Genomic DNA, 21876 nt, shown 5'->3' with positions numbered 1-21876 from the left:
TCATTATTGACAAATGGCTTTACCTTGCTAAGCAGTCTACATATCGAGTATCTTTCCAGTCTCTCTCGACCAGAGTTCTCACTCCGTGCACTGTATAACCCGAGAAATGTGGGGCACTCTGAAGTACATGCTTAAAATAATGCAACATAAGGCCACAAAAACAATTACTCATAATTTTTCAGAATACTTTTACTCTCACCGAATGATTATTTTACAATGGCACAATCATTATGCTTCTTCCAAATGTTCTCTACAGTTTGTATTAGTGGCAGATTTGAATAGAAAGCTTAATTACAACATTTTAAATAAGGAGCCATTTTTAAATCTGGCTTAATCTGGCCACAAAAATAATTAAAAGCCCTTGTCCTAAATACGGTAAATATCAGGTCAAATTCACAAGGAGATTATGTCACCTACAGCATTAGGAGATTTCCAAAGCAGGTGACTTCAATTTGATAATTCCTTTATTGCTCACTCTATTCAGGAACTAAGCACCAATTAGACACTTGTCAACGTTGGAGATAAATTCATAAAGATGTCATGTAGAGTAAAATTACTTATAATCTAAAAAGTCGGCCTCTGCAAGTAAAGCTGATTCTGAATAAATGTTCTGCTAATATCACATATCTTAAAACAGGCCTCTCTTGGTTATCTGAGATGTGCACAGTCACCACAGATCCTACCCAGAGGGAAATGTATCTTTTTAATAATCCCCTCGCACAGGATAGTCAGACGTCAAAGTATGCAACAGAAGACCTGTAAAAGCTTGAACTCATGCCTTCTGGTTGAAGAGGAGGCCCTCTTCAACCAGAAGAGGAAGCCAACAATAAAAACATAAAGCAAGTAAACTCAACATCTGTACTGTAGGAGAATTCAACTCTTGTTAGAGTACTCACTGGTGGTGTTTCCAGACATCTGAATGATGCATTTGCTTTCTTTTCCAATCTCCCTTGAGTTGAAGGGGCGGACACGCACCGCCACCTTCACAGAGGCCCCTGCCATGGTGCTGTCTTCCTAGCACCTTGGGGTGCCTTCTTTTGTGCCTAGGAGTAGGACCCACAGGTCTGTAGAAGGGAGGAGAGAGCAGATCGTGATTAGAATAATTCCTAGTTTTATTAGCATGTGCCAGTTCATATGTAGTTATCATGCAACATATTAATGTTATGTTATGTTATAAAGTGGAACTTTTACATCTCTATGAAGAATTGTAAGAGCAGACTATTACATCTTATGGCTGATGTGAGCAGCACAATAGAAGAGGGCAGGGCTGTGTGGCTGTAACATAAAAAGACCACGCATGGTCAGCTCCAGCCAAGGGAGAGGGCTAATAAAGCTAGCAGTAACAAAAGAAGTGCAGCAGCAGCTAAATGTCAGGCTATGTCTCTGGATGACAATGGCACTGAAACCAGTCACAAATCCAGGGTCGGGCTTCATTCAGCGGCTCGGTTTCATGAACAACGCGTCACGTTGTCTCCTGAAAGACTAAATATGAACATTAAATCACTGTGTGCGTGTGTTTGGTGGCACTGTGGGTGTAGTAGTAAGAACAACCATGACTCATCATCTGAGGGGATCAAATTACAATCATTTAATGTTTTCATCAATACGCCTTAACAGTTACCAATATGAGACAATTAGCTTTCACTGCATGTCTCTAATGGAAGATATTACAGTAGAAAACTATAATAACTCATATCTTATTAAGCTGAGAAAGTGACATATCTTTTACTTAATTGATCCCCAGAAAATTTTAGCTTTTGTATAAATATCCAGAGTATGTTCCAGCAGTTTGTGACTCTGATGACTGTCGCCACCATCACTGAGTGTAATTGTGCTGTGTCATCCTGCTTCCTGGTTCAATCTAAATAGATTCATTTGCAGTAGTGTCTGTCTGTCTGTCTGCAGGTAACCTAACAGTATGTTTTTAAGGTGGAACTATACTGTTGGCTACACAAAGGACAAATCAGGATTAAAACATATAACGGTATAGGGAAGTAGAAGATTCACAATCCAGTAAAATAAACATTCCTTATATATCTGACATGAAGTGATTTTCATGCTCGTGTAAGCCATAGGGACCAAAACATGTGCAACAAGATAGCTACCGAAAAATAAGACTTGAACGGTAGTCTACAAAATGTAATCTGTATTTAATTTTTCATCAACATCCACGACCATAATCCGTCCATACAGATCATGGGTGATCATCCTACTGATGCTCAGACCAGTCAGCTGATGATGCATCATCCTCCAATGTAATATACTATGGTACTGTACTGTACTTGAGCATGACGACAGTTTAATACAATTTAAACCTAATACTCATTATAATTATTTAATATTGATCGTGTTTGCTTGTTTCTTTGTCTGTTTTCTTTCTGTGAACGACAGTAAAGTCAAGTCAACACTGACTTAGGCTCTGAATTTGTTTCAGGTTCAAATGAATAATAGCAGCTCTAGTTACTTTCTGCTAATTAGTTCTTGCGTCATTGTCAGAGCTTAATACGTAACCTTTCTTCCTTTAAGGCTTCCTTTCCTACCTTTATCCCCGTCGTCCTGTTAAAATAGTGAATAAAACAGTAGCTGTACTGTCATGCTTTCTCCACAGAGTAATATAATTAAAGGCCCTGCTATCGTTCCGTCATTGACAGCCTCTTCAATGGCCGCACCCTGTGCCCATCACCTCCCCGGAGACTGGACTCGGAGTAAATAAAGACCGAGGCATTAAACCTGCATTAACGGCGAGACAGTGGGAAAAGAAACATGGTAAACCTACTCCCGCAGTGCCGGTACCGTCCTGCTCCCGTGTGGAGACCGACTCAGTCGTGCTCGTCTGTTTTATTATCCACCTCCGCTGGTCTCCAGGTCTGGCGCTGCCCCTGCTAACAGCCTCTCCCCTCCATTAAAACGGGCACGGTTGAAGCCACCGCCGACGGTGTCTCGTAGCCGCCCTCCACCCTCTGCCTTGCCTTGCCAGCGGGGACTAAGGAAGGAAGGTGGCCGGCTCGGCTGTTTAGGTGCTCGGCCGCTTTTTTTTTTTTTTTTTCACACTCGGAAGCGGTCAAAATGGCTCTGTTGTCTCCGTGTGTTTGGCAAGGATGCTGGAGCTCCACCGAGCTGGTGACATCAGCACTGAGGGAGGTAACAGCATCAATGCAGTAGAGGGAGGAGAGGGGGAGGAGGGAGACAGTCCATGTGGAAGATGCTGAGGAGTAGCAATGTGGATTTCAAATTCAGAACAGAGACAGAATACATGCAGTATACACTCTCGTACTAAAAACAACTAAGCAAATAGGTCAGAACCTCCCATTAGATCATTACTGCACGGATGATTATGTTTCAGCTGCCAACAAGTTATTTAACCCTAACTGATGCAGTGAGTAGCTTCTTATTTCTTAAACAACCATGTCTGAAGACACATCCTGTGGTGATCTGTTTCAGAAGGGTCACATAACTGGTATGAATCAAGCATAGAAAACATCTAAAGACACTGATGGAACTACTAAAACTGGATTGGGGACTGTCCAATGCATTATTAAAAACTGAAAGGATAGTGGAGAACCATCATCTTTGAGGAGGAAATGTGGTCGGAAAGAAATATTAAATGATCGTGATAGGTGATCGTTTGGTGAACTCACGGCTATGTTTAATAGTGAAAGTAAGAGCCTTTCTACATGCAAGGGATTAGGACTAAACAGCTGTGTAGCCTTAAGATAAGCACTTGTCAGTGAGGCTAATCTGAAAAAAGGCTTCGATTTGCTAGGGAGCATAAAGATTGGACTCAATGAAATGGATGAAGGTCATGTGGTCTGATGAGTCCAGATTTACCCTGTTCTAGAGTGATGGACACATTATGGTAAGAAGAGAGGAGGGTGAAGTGATACACCCATCATGTCTAGTGTCTACTGTACAAGTCTGTGGGGGCAGTGCTATGATCTGGGGTTGCTGCAGTTGGTCAGGTCGAGGTTCAGCAACGCTATGTGTCCAAAGAATGAGGTCAGCTGACTACCTGAATATACTGAATGACCAGGTTATTCTATCAATGGATTTTTTCTTCCCTCATGTCACAAGCATATTTCAAGATGACAATGTCAGGATTCATCGGGCTCAAATGTGATGTCATGTGATGTTCAGGGAGCATGACTCATCATTTTCACACATGGATTGGCCACCACAGAGTCCAGACCTTAACCCCATTGAGAATCTTTGGGATGTGCTGGAGAAGACTTTGTGCAGCAGTCTGACTCTCCTATCATCAATACAAGATCTGGGAGAAAAATGAATGCATCTCTGGACGTGAATAAATGTTGTGACATTGCAGAAGCTTATTGAAACGATGACAAGGTGAATGCGTGCTGTAATTAAAGCTAAAGGTGCTGCAACTAATTATTTGAGTGTGACTTTATTTGGACCAGCATATATCCAGTGTGTATATCCAGTGATGTAAAGGGGTGCCCTATACTTACAGGACTGTTTTGAATGCTGTGGATAATGGACGCATAAAGACCCATTTGCGGTGAATGAAGTTTAGTAGGTCAATCCCGGGACATCAAGGTGAGAGGAGACAAACTGACACAAAGCAGGTCTCTGCTCCATGGAAACGGTCTGCTCAGTGAAGCTCACAGTATACAGTAGTATCTCAAAACACCTTCTTTCTACTGTAATATAAGAGTAATGTTCAGGCTGTTTTCACACATATTGGCGTGTTGAGGACATTTTTAATTGAAAAGCACTTGCTCTTGCTGTCCCAGCTTACACTATACCAGGACACTTAAACGGAAGCAGTTAAATTTTTTATTTTTTAGTAGCCTAACCCTATTGACTTAATGCAACTTGAATCAAAGTCTTAAACATGCTAAAATTGTCTTCTCTCAGGTGAAACTTTATAAATGTGGACTCAGTTCCAACAAGAGTCCCACTGAGGCAAATTAATGAAAAAAAAAAAGTAAAAGATTTAGTATTAAATCTTAATATAATATTGCACCAACATCCTAACATATTTGAAAAGAAAAATTGACAAAAAGACATATTAAGCTCATTGAGCTAACTGCAGAGCTGAAAGGATGACGCCTAATGATGTCAGTGTGTCCTTGTGCGACTGATGTGATCCACACATTATGGAACATTAATGGTTTAGTGGCTGTAGGTTGTTTCTGGTAGATCGATACACTTTATTTCACTGTCATCAATCTTAATACAGTGTTAAAAATAATCTCATGTGACATTATGGCCTGGGATCAGTACAGAAGCTTTTTTCTGGGCGGTAGCATGTTTCTGCACTGATGTATCTGCCAACAAACTCTTTATGTATATATGTTGAACTGTGCTTAGTCCCCATTTTATTAAGGAAGGCCTAATGTATATCATTATGATGAATAGTGAGTCCACTGCACATGAAGCATAGCAGCAATAAAGGGGAGTGAACAGGAACTCTCTATCTGGTGGTAGGATGCTTTGACTGCTCAGGTTTCAGGCTGAGCGAAACACAATGCAATTGTGTTTTGTGACCTTGCTCTTTGCACAGCCCTACCGCTCCTACTGCTCTCTCGCTCTCTTACTCCCTCTCTTTAGCAGACACATTTCCTTCATGTGTTATATCTCTCCTGGGACCTCTCGCTCTCCCCCACTTCAATCTGATGCAATGTGCTTTATTTAATTCATCAGCATAAAGACTTCAAGGTTTAATCCGTGTACTGAAAGAATACACTGCTTGAAGTGCAAAGGAGTCTACTGCTGCCTCACAGACAGAAACAGACAAGTGAGACTGAATGACAACAGATAACAGAAAAGGATGATGTCACCCCATGAATCACCATAAACCATATACTGTACTAGACGAGGTACCCCTAACTACACTTGTCCTTCTAGTTTTAAAGTGAAGTAGGCCAAGCTGAAGGTTTGGATTAATAAGTGAATGAAAGAAAGGAAATGTCTGTAAAATTTCACTGTTTAAAGTGCTCTACGGGAAGATGGAAGAGGAGCTCAGGGTTTTGTTTCTGCCCATCCCTCCAGCTCTGTTCTGCCATGTCTAAATCCAGTGGCACAGGAGCCTGAATAATTTATAGCTTGACTGAGCTGTTGCCTTGAGCCTAGTGTGACAGACATGTTTTCTTAAAGACTCTACCAGAGCATGTTGAACAAACTCCCAGCTTGATCACGTTCAGCATGACAACAACCGAAATAAGATGGAGAGATGACCCATTGAATCAGAGAGCACTCCCCACCTTATGGATTTAAAAAAAAAAGTATTTTATGAGGGACAATATAAACACACACACACACACACACACACACACACACACACACACACACACCACATTGCAGAAGGACTGATAACAAATGGAAAAAAAAGATTTTCACTAGTGGCTGATAACGACGCATAATCCACATATAGGACACACTGGTTGAGTAAAAGTATCTACGTATTAGCATTAAATATATATTGTTTATAAACGTGCAGGAATTAATAGCACTTACTATACCAAATGACTAATTTCAGTTAGTTATTAATGCATAAATGTGTAATCAACATTTAATGTTGTAGTTGGACGATGTTGGTCTGTTTTCATCATTTTAAATGCTGCCAAACTGTAGTATAACAATCATCACATTAATTGCCATCAGAATAACCATAATATTCATTCACAATCAATTTGTTTGTCATAATAATTTGAATATGAAAGTAACTAACTAAAATGTAGTAGAGTAAATGAAAATCAATATTTTGGTCTGAAATGTACTGGAACAGAGGAATAAGTATGGAATGAAAGGAAAAAGGGCAAAATGATGTTATTTTCCACCACTGGCTGTAGACATCTAGCTCTGATTTTCTGCTGTCACTGTGATATTGCATGCTGTAAGCTACCTGTGAGATCACCTCCCCCTGGTGGAATAAAAATAAATTGATTCTGTGGACATTAAAAAGCAAAGTGTAACAAGCAGACATGATTGCAGTACACCGCAATTACAAGAGTAGATTAAACCCCTGTTCCACTCATCAGTGCAGACAATTAATGAGAACCACCTACTAACTTTGTTTTCTCAGCGGGTCGATGTCAACTTGCAAGTCTTCCACGATTGGTAATGGTGTCACATGTGGTGTCTTGCCAGACACCCTCTTGTGTCTCCCATTCAGGGCAATTATTTGTTAACAAAGAAGCTCTAAACATTTCCTAATGCTCATAGCAATATAGGAATGATTTATCGCAGGCATGACAGAATAGAACTAGATACTGAATGCTTTCAACACGTTGCTATCACTGCACATTTGTCAAAACACCTACAGCTAAATGTACAATTTCCACAGATGAGCTGAGGGGTGAAGAAAAAATACCAGTTATCTGATAAATGGAGAATAGTTTATTGTTGATTTCAGAGACACACTACACCAACATCCTGACATATGTAACCTTATTGTCAGCGAAATCTTGTGACGAAAGGAAAAAACTCTTTGAGTGACAGAAGTATTTGTTACAGTTTCTAGGTGACATCTTACTCACTTTTCACCGTTACATCACTTGCACTGCACCGACCACTAGCGCTGTGGTCACCTCAACATTTACCACACTTTACATCCATCACAGTCACAGGGGAATGAGGCTTTGTCTGACCAGCTTAGTGTAAACAAAATAAACCTGTCCACAGTCTTAAACGTGGGATGGAAAACACAGTTAGCCATTGTTGAAAGCCTTTGTAAATGTAGATGCTCTCCTCTTGTGTATATTGCTTTGATGACCATATCCCAGGAGGCAATACCCTGCACGAAATAATTACTATAACTGTGTTAAGAAAGGTTGTTAAAATCACTTGTTACAGAAGGATTACGACTTGTCCGGTTCAATTTCACACTTTTGAATCAGCTTGATCACTAACACTGCTTTCTAACTTGCTGGTTATCAGAGGATTTGCAGAACTAAAACAGCAGACCACAAATGATGCAACTTCTGTTTTGCAGTAAATAAAATTGTCACTATAAAGGACTAATTCAAAGCATATCTCACTAAAACACCATTAAAATAAGTCACTAGTAATATATGTAGATTAGGCTGACATTTAGCAGCACCTTTAAGTGGTAACATTACAGTACTAAGTGCACTGTATTACAATACCTTGATGTATTTGCAGGATGGACATACAGGTACATTTGACTTTATTAGTCCTAAAGCCACTGTTACCCTGTCATACCATGCATAGTGCACAGGATTAATGACCCATGTTTTCACAAAACAATTAGGGCACTGGGAAGTGCAGTGATTTCTCAATTACTATTAAGGTATGATGTCCAACTACTTTAGTGTGACCAAACTTATAGCGTCCTAGTTGTTAAAATGTGTCATTTTAGGTGACCAATGAATCTATTTTATATTTCTGTGATAACTAATCAAGACTACAAGTTGTCATTTAATTTTCTTTGTGAATATATTGAAAGTGGCCCCCTGTGTAATATGAATTGACTTAGCAAATTGACAAGCAGATTTTGAGAACAGGAGAAGCGCTTCTTATTAAATAACTGGAGTCCTTCAGAGGCAGATAAGAATTAGTATTATCTTATTTGTATAAGAGGTTTGAATGTCATCTGCTTATTTTTAAAGAATGTGAAACACTATAACTTGTTAATCTGTTATTACTCACTGTAAAATTGTTGAAGGTAATATGATCTCTGTAAAATGTTGCTTTTATGTATCAAATTGCTGGAGGGTGGAGGCATTACTGAAATACACAAGTTAATGACAAAAATACACTGCCCGTGCCAAAAAAAAAAAAAAAACGTCACACACTCTAATATTTAGTTGGACCACCTTTAGCTTTGATTACGGCACGCATTCACCATAGCATTGTTTCGATAAGCTTCTGCAATGTCTCAACATTTATTACTGTCCAGAGTTGCAGATCTTGTATTGATAAGAGAGAGTCTTCCTCAGCACATCCCAAAGATTCTCAATGGGGTTGAGGTCTGGACTCTGTGGTGGCCAATCTATGTGTAAATGTGATGTGTCATGCTCCCTGAACCACTCTTCACAATTTGAACCTGATAAATCCTGTCATTGTAGTCTTGGTATATGCCCATGTCATTGATGGAATAACCTGGTCATTCAGTATATTCAGGTAGTCAGCTGACCTCATTCTTTGGACACATAACGTTGCTGAACATAGTCCTGACCCACTGCAGCAACCCCAGATCATAGCACTACCCCCACAGGCTTGTACAGTAGTCACTAGACATGATGGGTGCATCACTTCACCCTCCTCTCTTCTTGCCATGATGTGTCCATCACTCTGGAACAGGGTAAATCTGGACTCATCAGACCACATGACCTTCATCCATTGGACAGTTTTAGTAGTTCCATCAATCTCCTAAGATGTTTTCTTTGTTTGACTCATGCCAATAATTTGACCCTTCTGAAACAGATTAACATCTTTTTCACGACCACAGGATGTGTCTTCAGACCTGGTTGTTTAAGAAATAAGAAACTACTCACTGCATCAGTTAGTGTTAAATAACTTGTTGCCAGCTGAAACATAATCATCAGTGCAGTAATTATCAGTGGGAGGCTCTTAACTATTTTCTTAGTTAAATTCAGGTGGTGACATGTTTTTTGGACGGGCAGTGTTGTTACTAGCTAGCTAATACATTTGTCTGCAGAAAACACGTAAATGAACAATCAAAAGATTTGAGGAAATACTTTTCTCTGTAGTGTTTAACTTAGCTCAGCACATAAACAGGAAGTAAAGGGAAATAGCTAGCGTAACTTTGTCATGGCCTTGCAACAGTAACAACACCAATCCAATGGATATTTGCTGCCAACGTGTACTGAAATTATAGCTTTTTAGCATAGTTTTTAACATGCTAACTACACTAGCATCTATTTTCAGTCTTTGTAATAAGCTAGTGCTATTTCCCAAGTGTATTTCTTCAAATCCTTTAAAAATGAAAAACCCAGAAGCATCAAATAGTTAGTTTAAATGGCTCCAAACGTAGTGTAAAAAGCCATGAAGACAGCTGGAGCCATTGCAGCTTCTGCCTGGAGTCACTGAGGCACTACTTCCTTCAACGAAGCCAGGGCCGAGTGAATGCGGACATGAAGCCTGTTCTCAAAGTCGTAGCCTGTAAAATCCTCCTAAAACAGGACATGATACTCTTTAATACTGTATTTCTGGAAAAAATATACAATAAAATAATGTTCATTTACATGATGGCATTGACTATTTTACCTTTGCTTGAAGTAGAAATGATCGTCCCTTTCCCACTGTCTGGATTACAATAGAAAACATAACATCAGTTACATTCACATAAAACACTGGCCTTGCTTTATGAGGTAATGCCAAATGGCTTGCACAGCAAACTGACCTCCGGTTTAGCAAGCAGTATACATCCCAGCTCATAGACGGCATACGGCAGAACATAGGAGTTGATCTGTCGTCCGTGTTCGTCTCTAGCAGCCAGCTGGAATGACTGAATCACAAAAGGGATACAAAGAGCAAGATGAGTGGCATTAAAAATGCAGATCATCTGCCACGTCATTCGGTGATCAACGTAGACTGCTACCTGAATAGCATCTCTCATATTTCCGTGACATTTGTGAATGGCACCGAGAAGGAGATGTTTCAGGCCTCTGCATGAAGGGTCATTCAAGGTCTGTAACACTGAGCAGACACAAGACGACATGATCACATAGGGGGACATGACACTCTAAGAATCTGCAGCTGAAGAGTTAAGTTGGTATGAATCATGTAGGTTAGACCGACCCTGATTCATTATCTGTAGCTTGGATGAGGAGCAGTTTTGAAGCGCCTTCCAGAGATACAACACTTCAATTACACCAAGGATGCATAGCTCTCTGGTGGGGGACATTTTTCTCAGTCTCTCAGCCTGCAGACAGGAGTCAGAAATCAATCGACTTAGTGACACATATGTGATAACTCTCAAAATGGTGGAAAAGGAATAAAACAAGCCCTACCCTTTTGACGGCAAACTGCTCTATCTGGTTGTTTTTTCTCTTGAACAGCTTCTGAACATCTTTGAAAACTCCACTTGCTCCATCCAGGTCACCCGAAGCACCTTGACACACTGGAAAATGACAAAAGGGATTATGTAGAGCACAGACTAGAAACTTCCCACCATTGTAAGCATTTGTTAGTGTGTGTCAAGCTCACCTCCCGTCAAGTAGGCATAGTAGCACTGTGACCAGCGCGACTCATTCTTCAGCCTCTCAAATGACCTGAACGCATCTTCAAAATTCAACTCTATCATGCTACACCAACCTAATACAAAGACAAGCAGACCAAAAACAAATTAATCTCTTGAAGGGTTGTACCTCTAGTGCCTGTATGTCACAACCAACCTGATGAGGAAACACGTACCAATCTCATAGAGACACACATGCTGGATCTCTCTTTGGTCTGATGCAAGCTCTAGTGCATCATGGAAACAGGCCAAAGCACTGTTGATATGGCACTGAGGACAGAGGAGAGAACATACACACCAACAGGTAACAGCAATTATGTTGGACACACACACCACCACATGCACGCGTTGAATGAGTTAGATCAGAATTAGATGGTGATTCACATGTTGGTGGATTAATGAACCGCCCGTCATGCATAATGTGTGCGTGAACAGAGAGTAGTAAACTGACAGATGAGGATTTCTTTCTGTGTGTGTATTCAACAACCGATGTTTCTATGCAGCATTACAGACACAAATACACAATTACAGCTTGCAATCTGTAAAGACTACAAACTTGATAATGTTCCACCAAGCGGTCACAGACTGTTGCCATCTTTCAATGTGCTGTACATACCTCTAGCCTCTGGACACGTCCTTTAAAGAACATGAAGAGCGATGAATTGGGGTATACCACAGACTTTCTCTGCAGAATAGCTTTGGCCTCCATTAGCCCTGCATGTGTGTCAGAGCCTTCAAGAGCAAAGAAAGGTAGCACTACTGTGTGGTACCACAAGAGGGCCAACCTGTGTGACACCAGAAGATTCACTTTAGACTTTTTCATCTTACTCATTACACATAGTCTTTGCTCCATTCTCTATATTGATTAGTGCAACTTTGAAATCAAATATAGTTCATTCAGGACTATAAATTAAAATATTCATTTTCTGAAATCATACAACCCAGGCACACTCACGTAGCTAGTGGCGCCTTCATGTCCTTGCTCTCGCTCGCATACATAAGGGAGGACAGGCCCTGGAGTCGGTCACCAGGGAAGCCCAGCAGGTTGATAATCTTGAGCAGGTGTGGTGGTACCATGGAGATGCACAGATGGAAGAGACCATAGCCAAAGCTGACGGAGCCTTTGAGGCGGTCCAGGGCCTCAGCTGTCACACCGTTCTCCACTGGTGCGTTGTGATTGGCATTGTCTGCAGAGAGGGACTCCTGGCTGACAGAGGACCTCCGCTGACAAGCCTCCTGCAGCTGGCTGATGTCACTGTGGCACTTATTGTACATTTTCCATGCCTTACGAAGAATCCAGCCGCCTTTGATGTACGCTGTTAGTGGATACAGTTTACAATCATTTAGATGAGAAACACTGTCAGGTTTTTTTTCTAATGGTAATTTTGGTCATCGATCGATTTAATTGAAGAATTGATATTCTACAACTATTGTACCTGGGAATAAACTACAAGAAAATGTAGTGATCTCTGTAATGATTTCTTCTTCTGAACTTCATCCTTCTATTACTTTGAGTCATGGGCAAATATTCAGAAAACAAAATGACATCTACCTCAGCCTCAGTTCGTGTTTTGTTGTAATTAGCATATGTTAGCTTTTGCATATGCTAAGCTAAAACGATGAACATAATAGATATTACTCTTGCTCTAATGACGCCTATCTACTGTATAAAGTGTGAAAAAAAAGTGTCCACAAGAGGTCACGTCCTGTATGTTAAGTTATTTCCAACCAACACACCAGAAGGTTAGACTACCGTACTTCATTCCCAATGATAAAAATAATGATAAAAGAAATAATAATAAATATTTATTAACACAAGCATAATTCCTAATTAATGTCCCTCAGCTGATTTGTCAACTAATCAATTGTCCATCTAATAGCTTTAGCATTGCATTGATACATAAATGCAGTATTACTACAAAGACTTTACACACAGTGGTTTCTGCAGTATACTAGTTAGAAGACACTGTGTTATTGCTCATTAATATATACAGAGGTGCTGCTAATTTAAAATAGATCACCTTGCTCTACACTCTATATGCATGCCATTTCTATCACAACATTGGGTCTACGCGTAGTCATAACGACACACACCATCATGATGACGTAATGCGCCAAATACTAGTTTGCCATGAGAGACACACTGTACTTTAAGGTCATACTGACTGACATGGTGGTTAAATCTGATTACCTGAAAGTTCCTGTTTGACAAAAGAGAGCACGGCGAGGTACACTTGACAGTCAGCAACAATAATTTGTCTCTGAAGACGGTCAACAACAACAACGCCTGACCTTTGCGAGTCCATCTGAAACGAGAAACACACACATTCAATAAGCAGCATATAAACACATCCTGCAAGATGGGAACAAGGGGAACAAGGAGTCTCCTGACTGACCCAGAGCCGCTAGACAGCCCCTTCACTCCTCACTCAGTTTTCTGATGACATTTCACAGAAGTACTAATTGAATCTGTGGGCGGGTTTAGCAGACTCACTGCTGCGTGTAGCATTAGGCCTGAAGCCAAGGACATTATCTGTACTGTCGCCTGTCTTGGCTGTGAGGTTACGAGACATGAGCAAGATGTTCACACAAACCAAGAGAAAAAGTTTCAAACTAACGCTCTTCTTGATCTTGTTCCTAATTGTCTCTATCACTCCGGCGCTGTCACTTTCACACAGTTTCTCCGTGGTCCTCAGGTCATCGCAGGCCGTCTGCATCTTTTCCTCCTCAAATGTCATCATGGCATTCTGCAATGATATGCAGCAAAAAGTCTTATGAAGCAGTCTCCAATTAATGTATGTGATGTATTAAAAAATAGTGCATTATATAATTATACTTGTTTTACAGTGTATGTCTAGTATATCTATGCTTGAGCTGGCTTACAATCTTGTATTGGGGCGAAGAAGTGTTGTGTAATACTCTTCAAAATGCAGGCAGATACAATGGGCTCATTCTACATAACAGTGAATGGAGGAGCACAGTGACATCTGTACAGTCGTATGTTTGAGGATAAAAAGACAGGACCCGGCTGAAATAATCTGAAAATCTTTCCTGTAGCTCAACTCCTCAGAGAGCACTTTGGAAATTATCAGACGCAAATAACGGCACAAACACTAAATAAAGAAAGGGTAATGTTTTATCGACATGTAGAGATGTGTTTTGTGGTTTCATATTCCGTGGATAATATTTGCTATGTTGCATTTAACTGTCAGTCTGCATGTGCAAAAGCCTGCCATGATGATCAGATGTCACCACCCCCACTGCCCTCAGGGGCATATAGCATCTGGGGACAGAGGATGACATCATCTCAGCCTTCATGGTGCACCAATGTAGACATGGGGGGACAGAGTGTGTGTGTGTGTGTGTGTGTGTGAGGCTGCACTGTGAAAAATCCTCCTCTCTCATCACTGATGGATGCAGTGTTATAGTAATGTGCTGCAAGAGCAATGCTGGTCTTGAGAGGAAGATGCATCCATTATGTTAATGGATTGAAAGGGAAGGATACGTCCAGTTTTACAGATTGGGTTATCTCAGGTTTTAATATTGTGTGGTTTCCTCTTGGGAAAAGACAAAATTATGAACTGTGAGGGTACAGGTTTGAATTGAACTCTGCTGCTACAGCAATATCATTAATGTCTCTTATGCAATTTCTTAACGATAACTGATGTTTTATTTGATCATTTTATCACCAGCTGAGAGGAAACTCACCAGGAAACTGACGAAACTGGCCCCAAAGCTCATCAGTGGGCTCTGGGTCCTACAGAGAGAATAATAATAATAATAATAATAATAATAATAATACAGAAGCAGAAACAAACAAGTTTAAAATGCAGTGTGCTCTCAGAATGGACCATAACAAACAGGAGCTTCACATTTTCCTTCTAGCACAAATAAAGCATGTTCAGGTGCAGGTGTGCCCTAAGTCTAGGCGTCGATCTGTTCTAAAGCACCTGAACCCAAACAGGTTTCAGATGAAGAGAAGTAAAATGTCACAGTGGGTAACCTCCATCCTGGTCACGTGTCTAGCAGGCAGGATTAAGATTTAAGAGTCATGACCTGGTTCTATGGAGAAAATGTAAGCTCTCTGTATTAAAGGGGGTCTCTGTTACCACACACACCTGGGGGGCACAGACACTTATAACATGCTCTAACAATACAAGTATAATTAAAGCAACTGAAGAATCATTTCTCTGACAGATGTGAAGACATGGGTCCACTCAGCTGTGTGCTGGTACAGCACATGCAGTTTGACTCATTTCACTGTATTATTGAACCTCCTGGTATTATAGTTATTTTTATAAGTCTGAATTATATGGATCGTTATGTCATCGTGGCAAAACGTGAACGTGTTACCTGTATCTCCTGAAGAGCTCGTCGCTTTCCTTGAAGCCGTTGTTGAGCAGCATGTTTATCCCTTGCAGAGCCATCTCAGCATCATCTATGTGCTCTGCCTTCTCCTCCACCTGCTGTTGCTGCTGGGAGTGCTCGGGACCCGCCATTGTTTATATTACAGCTCGGAGGCTGCTGGATGAAACCAGTGCGTTGGAGAACAAAACAGGATCTGGATTCTTGACTGAACCAAACCCGCATTGGTTTGTTTGGACTGATAGATGAGACGATTTCAACAGAGACGCGCCTCTGGCTGACTGGAAAAAAAAAAAGAAAAAGAAAAAGAAAGAGCTGAGCACCTTCTGCAGGCTCCAGACGTCTGTGCACCTCAGGGTGTTAGGCCGACGATGCCCAGGCGGAGTCGACTACACTGATCTCCAGCGATTACCTATTAACATTGTAGTTGGGGACGGCAGACGTCTGTACAAGCCGACACACCGTAGTTCATTGGTAAATAAGCCATCCGTCAGTTTCCCCCTGCTACTCTGAGCCGTGCAGCAGCATCCCGTGTGTTACATAACGAGGATCAGGCTGCTGTGCTGTGCTGTGCTGTGCTGCCAGTCCCACGTAGCGCACTCGTCAAACGGCGTGGCGTCATAACGCACAGCGCGCCGCCGGCAGGATGGAGGGCTGAGGCCCGCTGAGGCGAAGCAGCATCCTGTCAGTCTCCATCCTTCAGCCTCCGTCCGCACCCACAGGCTCAACACCAGCCCAGCCCTGTCCTCCCATCGACAGCCAATGAATGGACGCGCAGACCGAGCAGCCTGCAGCCACACTGCTGACGGACAGGTGTGGGGGGGGGGGGGGGTGGAGACGAGCAGGGAGCGTGGCTTATTTTTAAATAGGTTCACTTTGGTCGTCTGTCTGGAAGCTGCGTGCTCTGACCTATGCACACATTTTGGATCAATTTTTCTGTCTTATAACAATAATCAGGTGTTGGATTAAACATTCCTTCTCTTCAGGTAAATGGCCCCTTGATAATAAGGTAGTTTGACTTCCAGTGTGAGAGAAAGGAGCAAAATACAAGAGGGCATTAACCTTTTTACATGAACACACCTGAACATTGACCGACTGACCAAGGGCCATTTGTGACAATAGTGCTACTGTACTGTTGTTACTGTTACTGTACGTGTGACACAGGAAGGTGGAGCGAGGAATGAAATGACAGCTTCTGTTTATCCAGTGTTGCCCTCTGAACATCAGTCTACTACAAACACACATGCACAAAGGAATATATGTAGATATCGTATATCTACATATATACTGTATATAAGCATAGAAGAGATTGCATTGGTAGAATTTCTTTATTAAACAGATTATTTTTTTCTTTTCCTCCAGGTCCTTTAACACAGTCTCAACTGTCTGAATTTGTTTTATGTTAATGTTTGAGGTGACTTAAAATCCTGCACCATAAGTGGTTCTAGACCCTTTTTAGCGGGTCTATGAAATGAATCTAAATTTATTGAAGGCATAATTTTAAAAAATTAAATACCCCATACTGTTATACAGTAGTGAGGGCTAAGCCCCCCTAAGGATGAAATCCTACAACCGCCCCTGTCCTGCACTCGTGTATGAAGTTACCACAAGAATACACTAGAATTTAGTTTCATTGATTTAATGCCTAAATAAATAGAGTTTACATGACACACACACAATTGAGCTGATGTAAATACTCAAAATGATTACCTCAACAACACAGCACAACTCAATAAAATAGATTTAAAAAGTTCATTCGAACCAATAAATTAGTTCTTATCTGAATGTGCATTTAGTGAAGTAGTGGTAAAAGGTTCCCTGAGTTATTTTGTGCATGTGTATACTTGAAAATTCAGCTTGTCACACAGACAAGTCAAGTCAAGTCAACAACTTGCTCTTCTCCTTTGAACTGGTTCGTAGGGGGTGGTGCCTCAGCACTAGGCCATTGAACTGCCAAGATCATATCTGAAGTGTAGCAGAGAGTTTATTGTACTCACTAGTACTCAATAAAATCAGACATGGAGCTCGGAGAAACAGTGAGTGCTGTGAAGAGTAGGAGAGTACTGATTGGCAACGAAGTCTGTCCTGCTGTCATCGTAATAAAGGATGGGAAAATCCATCAAATACTGTCAGACAGCAAGTTTTCTGAGGATGTTGGCTGTGAGGTAAGCTGGCTCGCTCTGAACTCAGTGCAGCATACTCCCCCTGCTGGAATTAAAATGGATGTAAAGAGAGAGCCGATGAAAGACAATGTTATCAGTAGGGTAATTATGGCAAATGCACTGATTTGACACTGTTCATGTAATGTGATCATCATACTGTCAAATGTAACCGCTTTGTGACTGTAGGTGTTGGACGTGGGCAACAACGTGGTGATGCCTGGCATTGTGGATTGCCACGTTCATGTGAATGAACCAGGCCGTACCACCTGGGAGGGTTTCTGGACCGCCACCAGGGCTGCTGCGGCCGGAGGGGTCACAACCATTGTGGACATGCCACTGTAAGTAGGAGACTTTCCTAACTCTAATTCAATCAATACCCACTGTCTGACTCACTCGCAGGTCACTGGTGGAAGGTAAAGGTTGCAGAGTCAACATTGTGAAAGAAATTATTTTCTGTCAGGCAAAAGTCAATTGAGCCGTATTACAAGTTACTAGATGTGTTTATCTCTATAAAGTTGATGAGGTAGATCTGAGAATCTGAATTGTTTTTAATCCAAATATATTTGCATAATTACAACTGCATCACACAAGTTAAAGGAGTTTGGTGCAATTAATACAAGTTAAGTTAATTACATCTTTAGCTTTTAAAGTCCAGATAAAGCAAAAGTAAATATAAATAAGTGTATAAAATAAGGTTTTAAAATCAGCCACACTGCGCTAAGTTCAAAGCTCTGTAACAGTTAACAGCAGCTTCCTGTCTAAACACACTCATCCAGAGCTACAAACCCTCTCCTCTAGTGCACTCTGCCAGCAAACAAACAATGTCTGGTGGTCAAGCAGAGCTCTTAAGCTCAGCGGTCCCATGAGGGTGGAATGAACGACATAACTCTGCATGCTCAGCAGCCTCACTCCCAGTATTCAAAAAAAGATCAACGATAAAAATCTTCTATTCTATTTAAGGTTCTCCCCTATCTTACATCTCACAAATGTTGTGAGTTGCTTTGTATATAGGCAAGTGGCTGCAGCATTCTGTTTTACTATAGATTCATTTAGATAATTACTAAAAACAAACCACAGACTTGTAAAAATCCATGAAAACTAGTCCTGTGTGTCAAAATCAATTTGAAGCTAAGTAAGAAACTAAAGACTCTTTTGTGAGAATAGTAAATTTTCAGCTGTTGTTGTCTCTTTTGGTAAAACTCCTACAGAAATAGCATCCCTCCAACCACCACACTTAGTCATTTTCGTGAGAAGCAGCAGGAGGCAACAGGAAAGTGTTTTGTGGACACAGCGTTCTGGGGAGGCGTGATTCCTGGCAATCAGGTGCAGTGAAACAGCTGAGACAAAGTGAACATATTTGCAGCCAGTCTTTACTGAATCAGGGCTGAAGCAAACACAAACAACAGATGTCTCCTTACAGCAAGAACTCCGGCCCATGATCCAGGCTGGAGTGGCTGGCTTCAAGTGTTTCCTCATCCACAGTGGAGTGGAAGAGTTCCCCCACGTGACTGACGTTGATCTCCACTCAGCCATGAAGCAGCTGCAAGGCACAGGAAGTGTCCTGCTGGTAACCTGCTGCATCCACATCATCAACCACTCTTTGTGATCATTATACTGCATCTACTCTGTAACTGAAATACCTTATCTTTGTCTTTTCCAGTTTCACGCAGAGTTAGACTTACAGCAGGAAACAAAGGACACTGGTGGTAACAATGAGTTTACATCAGACATTAAATAGTTCACTAGATTGTTGAGTTTAACATAATATAATTAAAGATTGTGCTATTTCACTCAATAATTCAAACCACACAGACAGTTACTAATTCACTGTCCTTTTCCAAATGCTTTTCCATATTAGACCCAAGTCAGTACTCCACGTTCCTGCAGTCCAGGCCAGATGTCATGGAGGTAGAAGCTGTTCGCATGGTCACTGAGCTCTGCCTGCAGTACAAGTAAATGCACCAGCATGGTAATAAATAACTATAATTTACCGTCATTTATAGCACTGATACTCTCATGGCCGCCAACTCTGTCTACTTCAGGGTGCGCTGTCATATAGTTCACTTGTCCTCCACAAAGTCACTGAAGCTGATCCAGAAAGCGCAGCAGGCTGGAGCCCCCTTGACGGTGGAGACTACCCATCACTACCTCAGCCTGTGTGCAGAGCACATACCTGCAGGGGCCACACAGTTTAAGTGCTGCCCCCCCATCAGAGGAGCTAACAACCAGGTATGGAACCAATTCTGTCTATTCTCAGTTGGGGCCAACATAAAACTGGGCTGCACCTCTCTCACTACTCTCCCCAGGAGCAGCTATGGTCAGCACTGAAAGCTGGACAGATTGACATGGTGGTGTCTGATCATTCACCTTGCACCCCTGACCTGAAGAAAATGGACAGTGGAGACTTCACTCAGGCCTGGGGAGGAATTTCTTCACTACAGTTTGGTAACTACAGACTGATGACAAACATACACTGAACACTGGAACAATTGGAAATGATCAAAACTGTAGAGCTAGTGTTACTTGTGATGCATGACTCAGTATTGTAACAAACATAATGCTGCACTATTATATTAATATATATATTAACGACTTTTGACAGCAACTTTTATATTATATGCAGTGGATGGTTTGCACAGCCACAACAGTGAGATGTTTTATAATTCAGTACAAATGGTCACATGGTATAGCACCAAATTATAAGAGAAGTCATCTCAAGGCACTTTACTTGTTTTAAAGTTGTAATTGTTGTAATTGTAATTGTTTTGAAAATTACATAGAAAACCCAACAATCCCATTTGAGCAAGCTTTAGGCAACAGTGGAGAGGAAAAACTCCCTTTAGAGGAAGAAACCTCCAGCAGAACCAGGCTTAGGGTGGGCGGCCATCTGCCTCGACCGGTTGGGGTGAGTGGAAAGAGGAGAGAGAGAAGAAGGGGGAGTATAAGTAACCTACAAATTATCATGCATTGCATGATTTGGACATACACTGCATATTAGTATTTCAGAAAGTCCTTCACCAAACACACAGCTGCAGCTAATAATGTTAACAATGCATTTTAAACTAGTGAACAAAAATACTTCTTTATATATTGTAGTATTTACACTGATGGTAGCCCCCCCCCCGTCCCTAATCCTTTTCACAATCATCCACACTGGGCAAAGTTCACCGGGGGATAAACAAGAGCGGGGATGTGTGCCAGTTTAGAGGACAGGACAATCATTTACACAGAGAAACAGAGAGAGAGGGTGGTCAAAGTCTGACAGCAGAAAGACTGCTGACAGTGAAACTATATGTTTTACTACTTCACCTCATACAGTAAAGACACCGCTGTCTTTCACTGCTACCTACAGTGAAACAGTGAATCACTGTGTAAAATACCACAAAGCTGTTCATACTCATAATTGGCCTCGACTCGATCATCTGTATGACTGTTAATTACTCTTTTCATTTTTACCATCTGCAGGTTTACCTCTGTTCTGGAGTTCAGCCAGGAAGAGAGGCTTTCAGCTGTCTGACGTGGTGCGGCTTCTCAGCCGAAAAACCGCCCAGCTGTGTAGTCTTGACAACCAGAAAGGCACCCTCGCCCCCGGCTATGATGCCGACCTGGTCATATGGGAGCCAGAGAGAACATTTCAGGTGAGTGTAGGAGTTTCTACCACTAACAGTCATTGAACTGGCAATTTGCTTAGTTTGATCCCATGTTGTGTTTCACAGGTTGAAGAGGGAAGTATACATCATAAAAATAAGGTAAGTAAAATCCACAAGAGTCACTTAATGAACAAATGGTGTGATGGACTGAGTGCAGATTTTTGACTTCATGATTGTGTTGGTGCAGCTAACACCTTACCTCGGCACCACGCTGCAAGGAGTGGTGTACGCCACCATCCTCAGGGGACAGCTGGTATACAGAGAAGGCTCCTTCTGCCCTGAGCCTCTTGGGAAGCATCTCTTCATCGCTCAGAGGAAAACTCAAGGCCAGCTGTGAAGCATAATAACAAGCTGTATTAATAAAGCTCAATACATCTGAATTATTGTGTTGGCTGATTCTACTTACAGTGCACCATACTGTTTTCCTAACTTATCTCACACCCTATAAACAACAAAAACAACCCACAGTTTAAAATATGCATTCACACATTTATACTGTGATAAACATCTGTTG

The 21876-nt window shown here is 41.4% G+C and overlaps 3 protein-coding genes across 18 annotated transcripts in view; 1 reads left to right on the top strand and 2 right to left on the bottom strand.

Moving 5' to 3' along the window:
• kif1aa (kinesin family member 1Aa) overlaps nucleotides 1-3009 on the bottom strand; it is a 34870-nt gene extending 31861 nt beyond the window's left edge. For 9 of the 15 annotated variants that reach the window (XM_026346364.1, XM_026346365.1, XM_026346366.1 and 6 more), the window contains exon 1: nucleotides 897-1002. In XM_026346364.1, the coding sequence (XP_026202149.1) occupies nucleotides 897-1002 (106 nt within the window). Of the gene's footprint in view, nucleotides 1-896; nucleotides 1065-2776 lie in introns of those variants that run through there. The other 6 variants (XM_026346362.1, XM_026346376.1, XM_026346372.1 and 3 more) reach the window with 1 other exon arrangement.
• Nucleotides 3010-9533: 6524 nt separating this feature from the next.
• ttc39c (tetratricopeptide repeat domain 39C) lies at nucleotides 9534-16107 on the bottom strand. The gene is made up of 14 exons (XM_026345948.1): nucleotides 15539-16107; nucleotides 14894-14942; nucleotides 13804-13932; nucleotides 13377-13491; nucleotides 12141-12501; nucleotides 11802-11970; nucleotides 11362-11455; nucleotides 11155-11262; nucleotides 10959-11068; nucleotides 10747-10870; nucleotides 10547-10644; nucleotides 10349-10453; nucleotides 10213-10251; nucleotides 9534-10118 (listed from the first exon to the last, which is right to left on the bottom strand). The coding sequence occupies exons 1-14, from the start codon at nucleotides 15682-15684 to the stop codon at nucleotides 10029-10031; spliced, it is 1737 nt and encodes a 578-aa protein (XP_026201733.1). The 5' UTR covers nucleotides 15685-16107; the 3' UTR covers nucleotides 9534-10028.
• A 1358-nt stretch (nucleotides 16108-17465) lies between these two features.
• zgc:103559 (uncharacterized protein LOC494056 homolog) lies at nucleotides 17466-21732 on the top strand. Of its 2 annotated transcripts, none has more exons than XM_026344774.1 (11): nucleotides 17466-17715; nucleotides 17899-18050; nucleotides 18921-19035; nucleotides 19133-19279; nucleotides 19373-19415; nucleotides 19571-19664; nucleotides 19755-19941; nucleotides 20019-20157; nucleotides 21178-21350; nucleotides 21429-21461; nucleotides 21550-21732. In XM_026344774.1, exons 1-11 carry the CDS (start codon nucleotides 17569-17571, stop codon nucleotides 21697-21699), a joined length of 1380 nt encoding a protein of 459 aa, XP_026200559.1. In that variant the 5' UTR covers nucleotides 17466-17568; the 3' UTR covers nucleotides 21700-21732. The 2 variants fall into 2 exon arrangements, with proteins under 2 accessions (XP_026200559.1, XP_026200558.1); XM_026344773.1 differs by having other exon boundaries at nucleotides 19373-19418.
• The last annotated feature ends 144 nt before the right edge of the window (nucleotides 21733-21876 follow it).

This window comes from Anabas testudineus, chromosome 4 (genome assembly GCF_900324465.2).
Source record: "Anabas testudineus chromosome 4, fAnaTes1.2, whole genome shotgun sequence".
Lineage (NCBI taxonomy): Eukaryota > Metazoa > Chordata > Actinopteri > Anabantiformes > Anabantidae > Anabas > Anabas testudineus.
The sequence above is the reverse complement of the archived record's forward strand: the minus strand, read 5'-3'. Positions and strand labels throughout refer to the sequence as shown.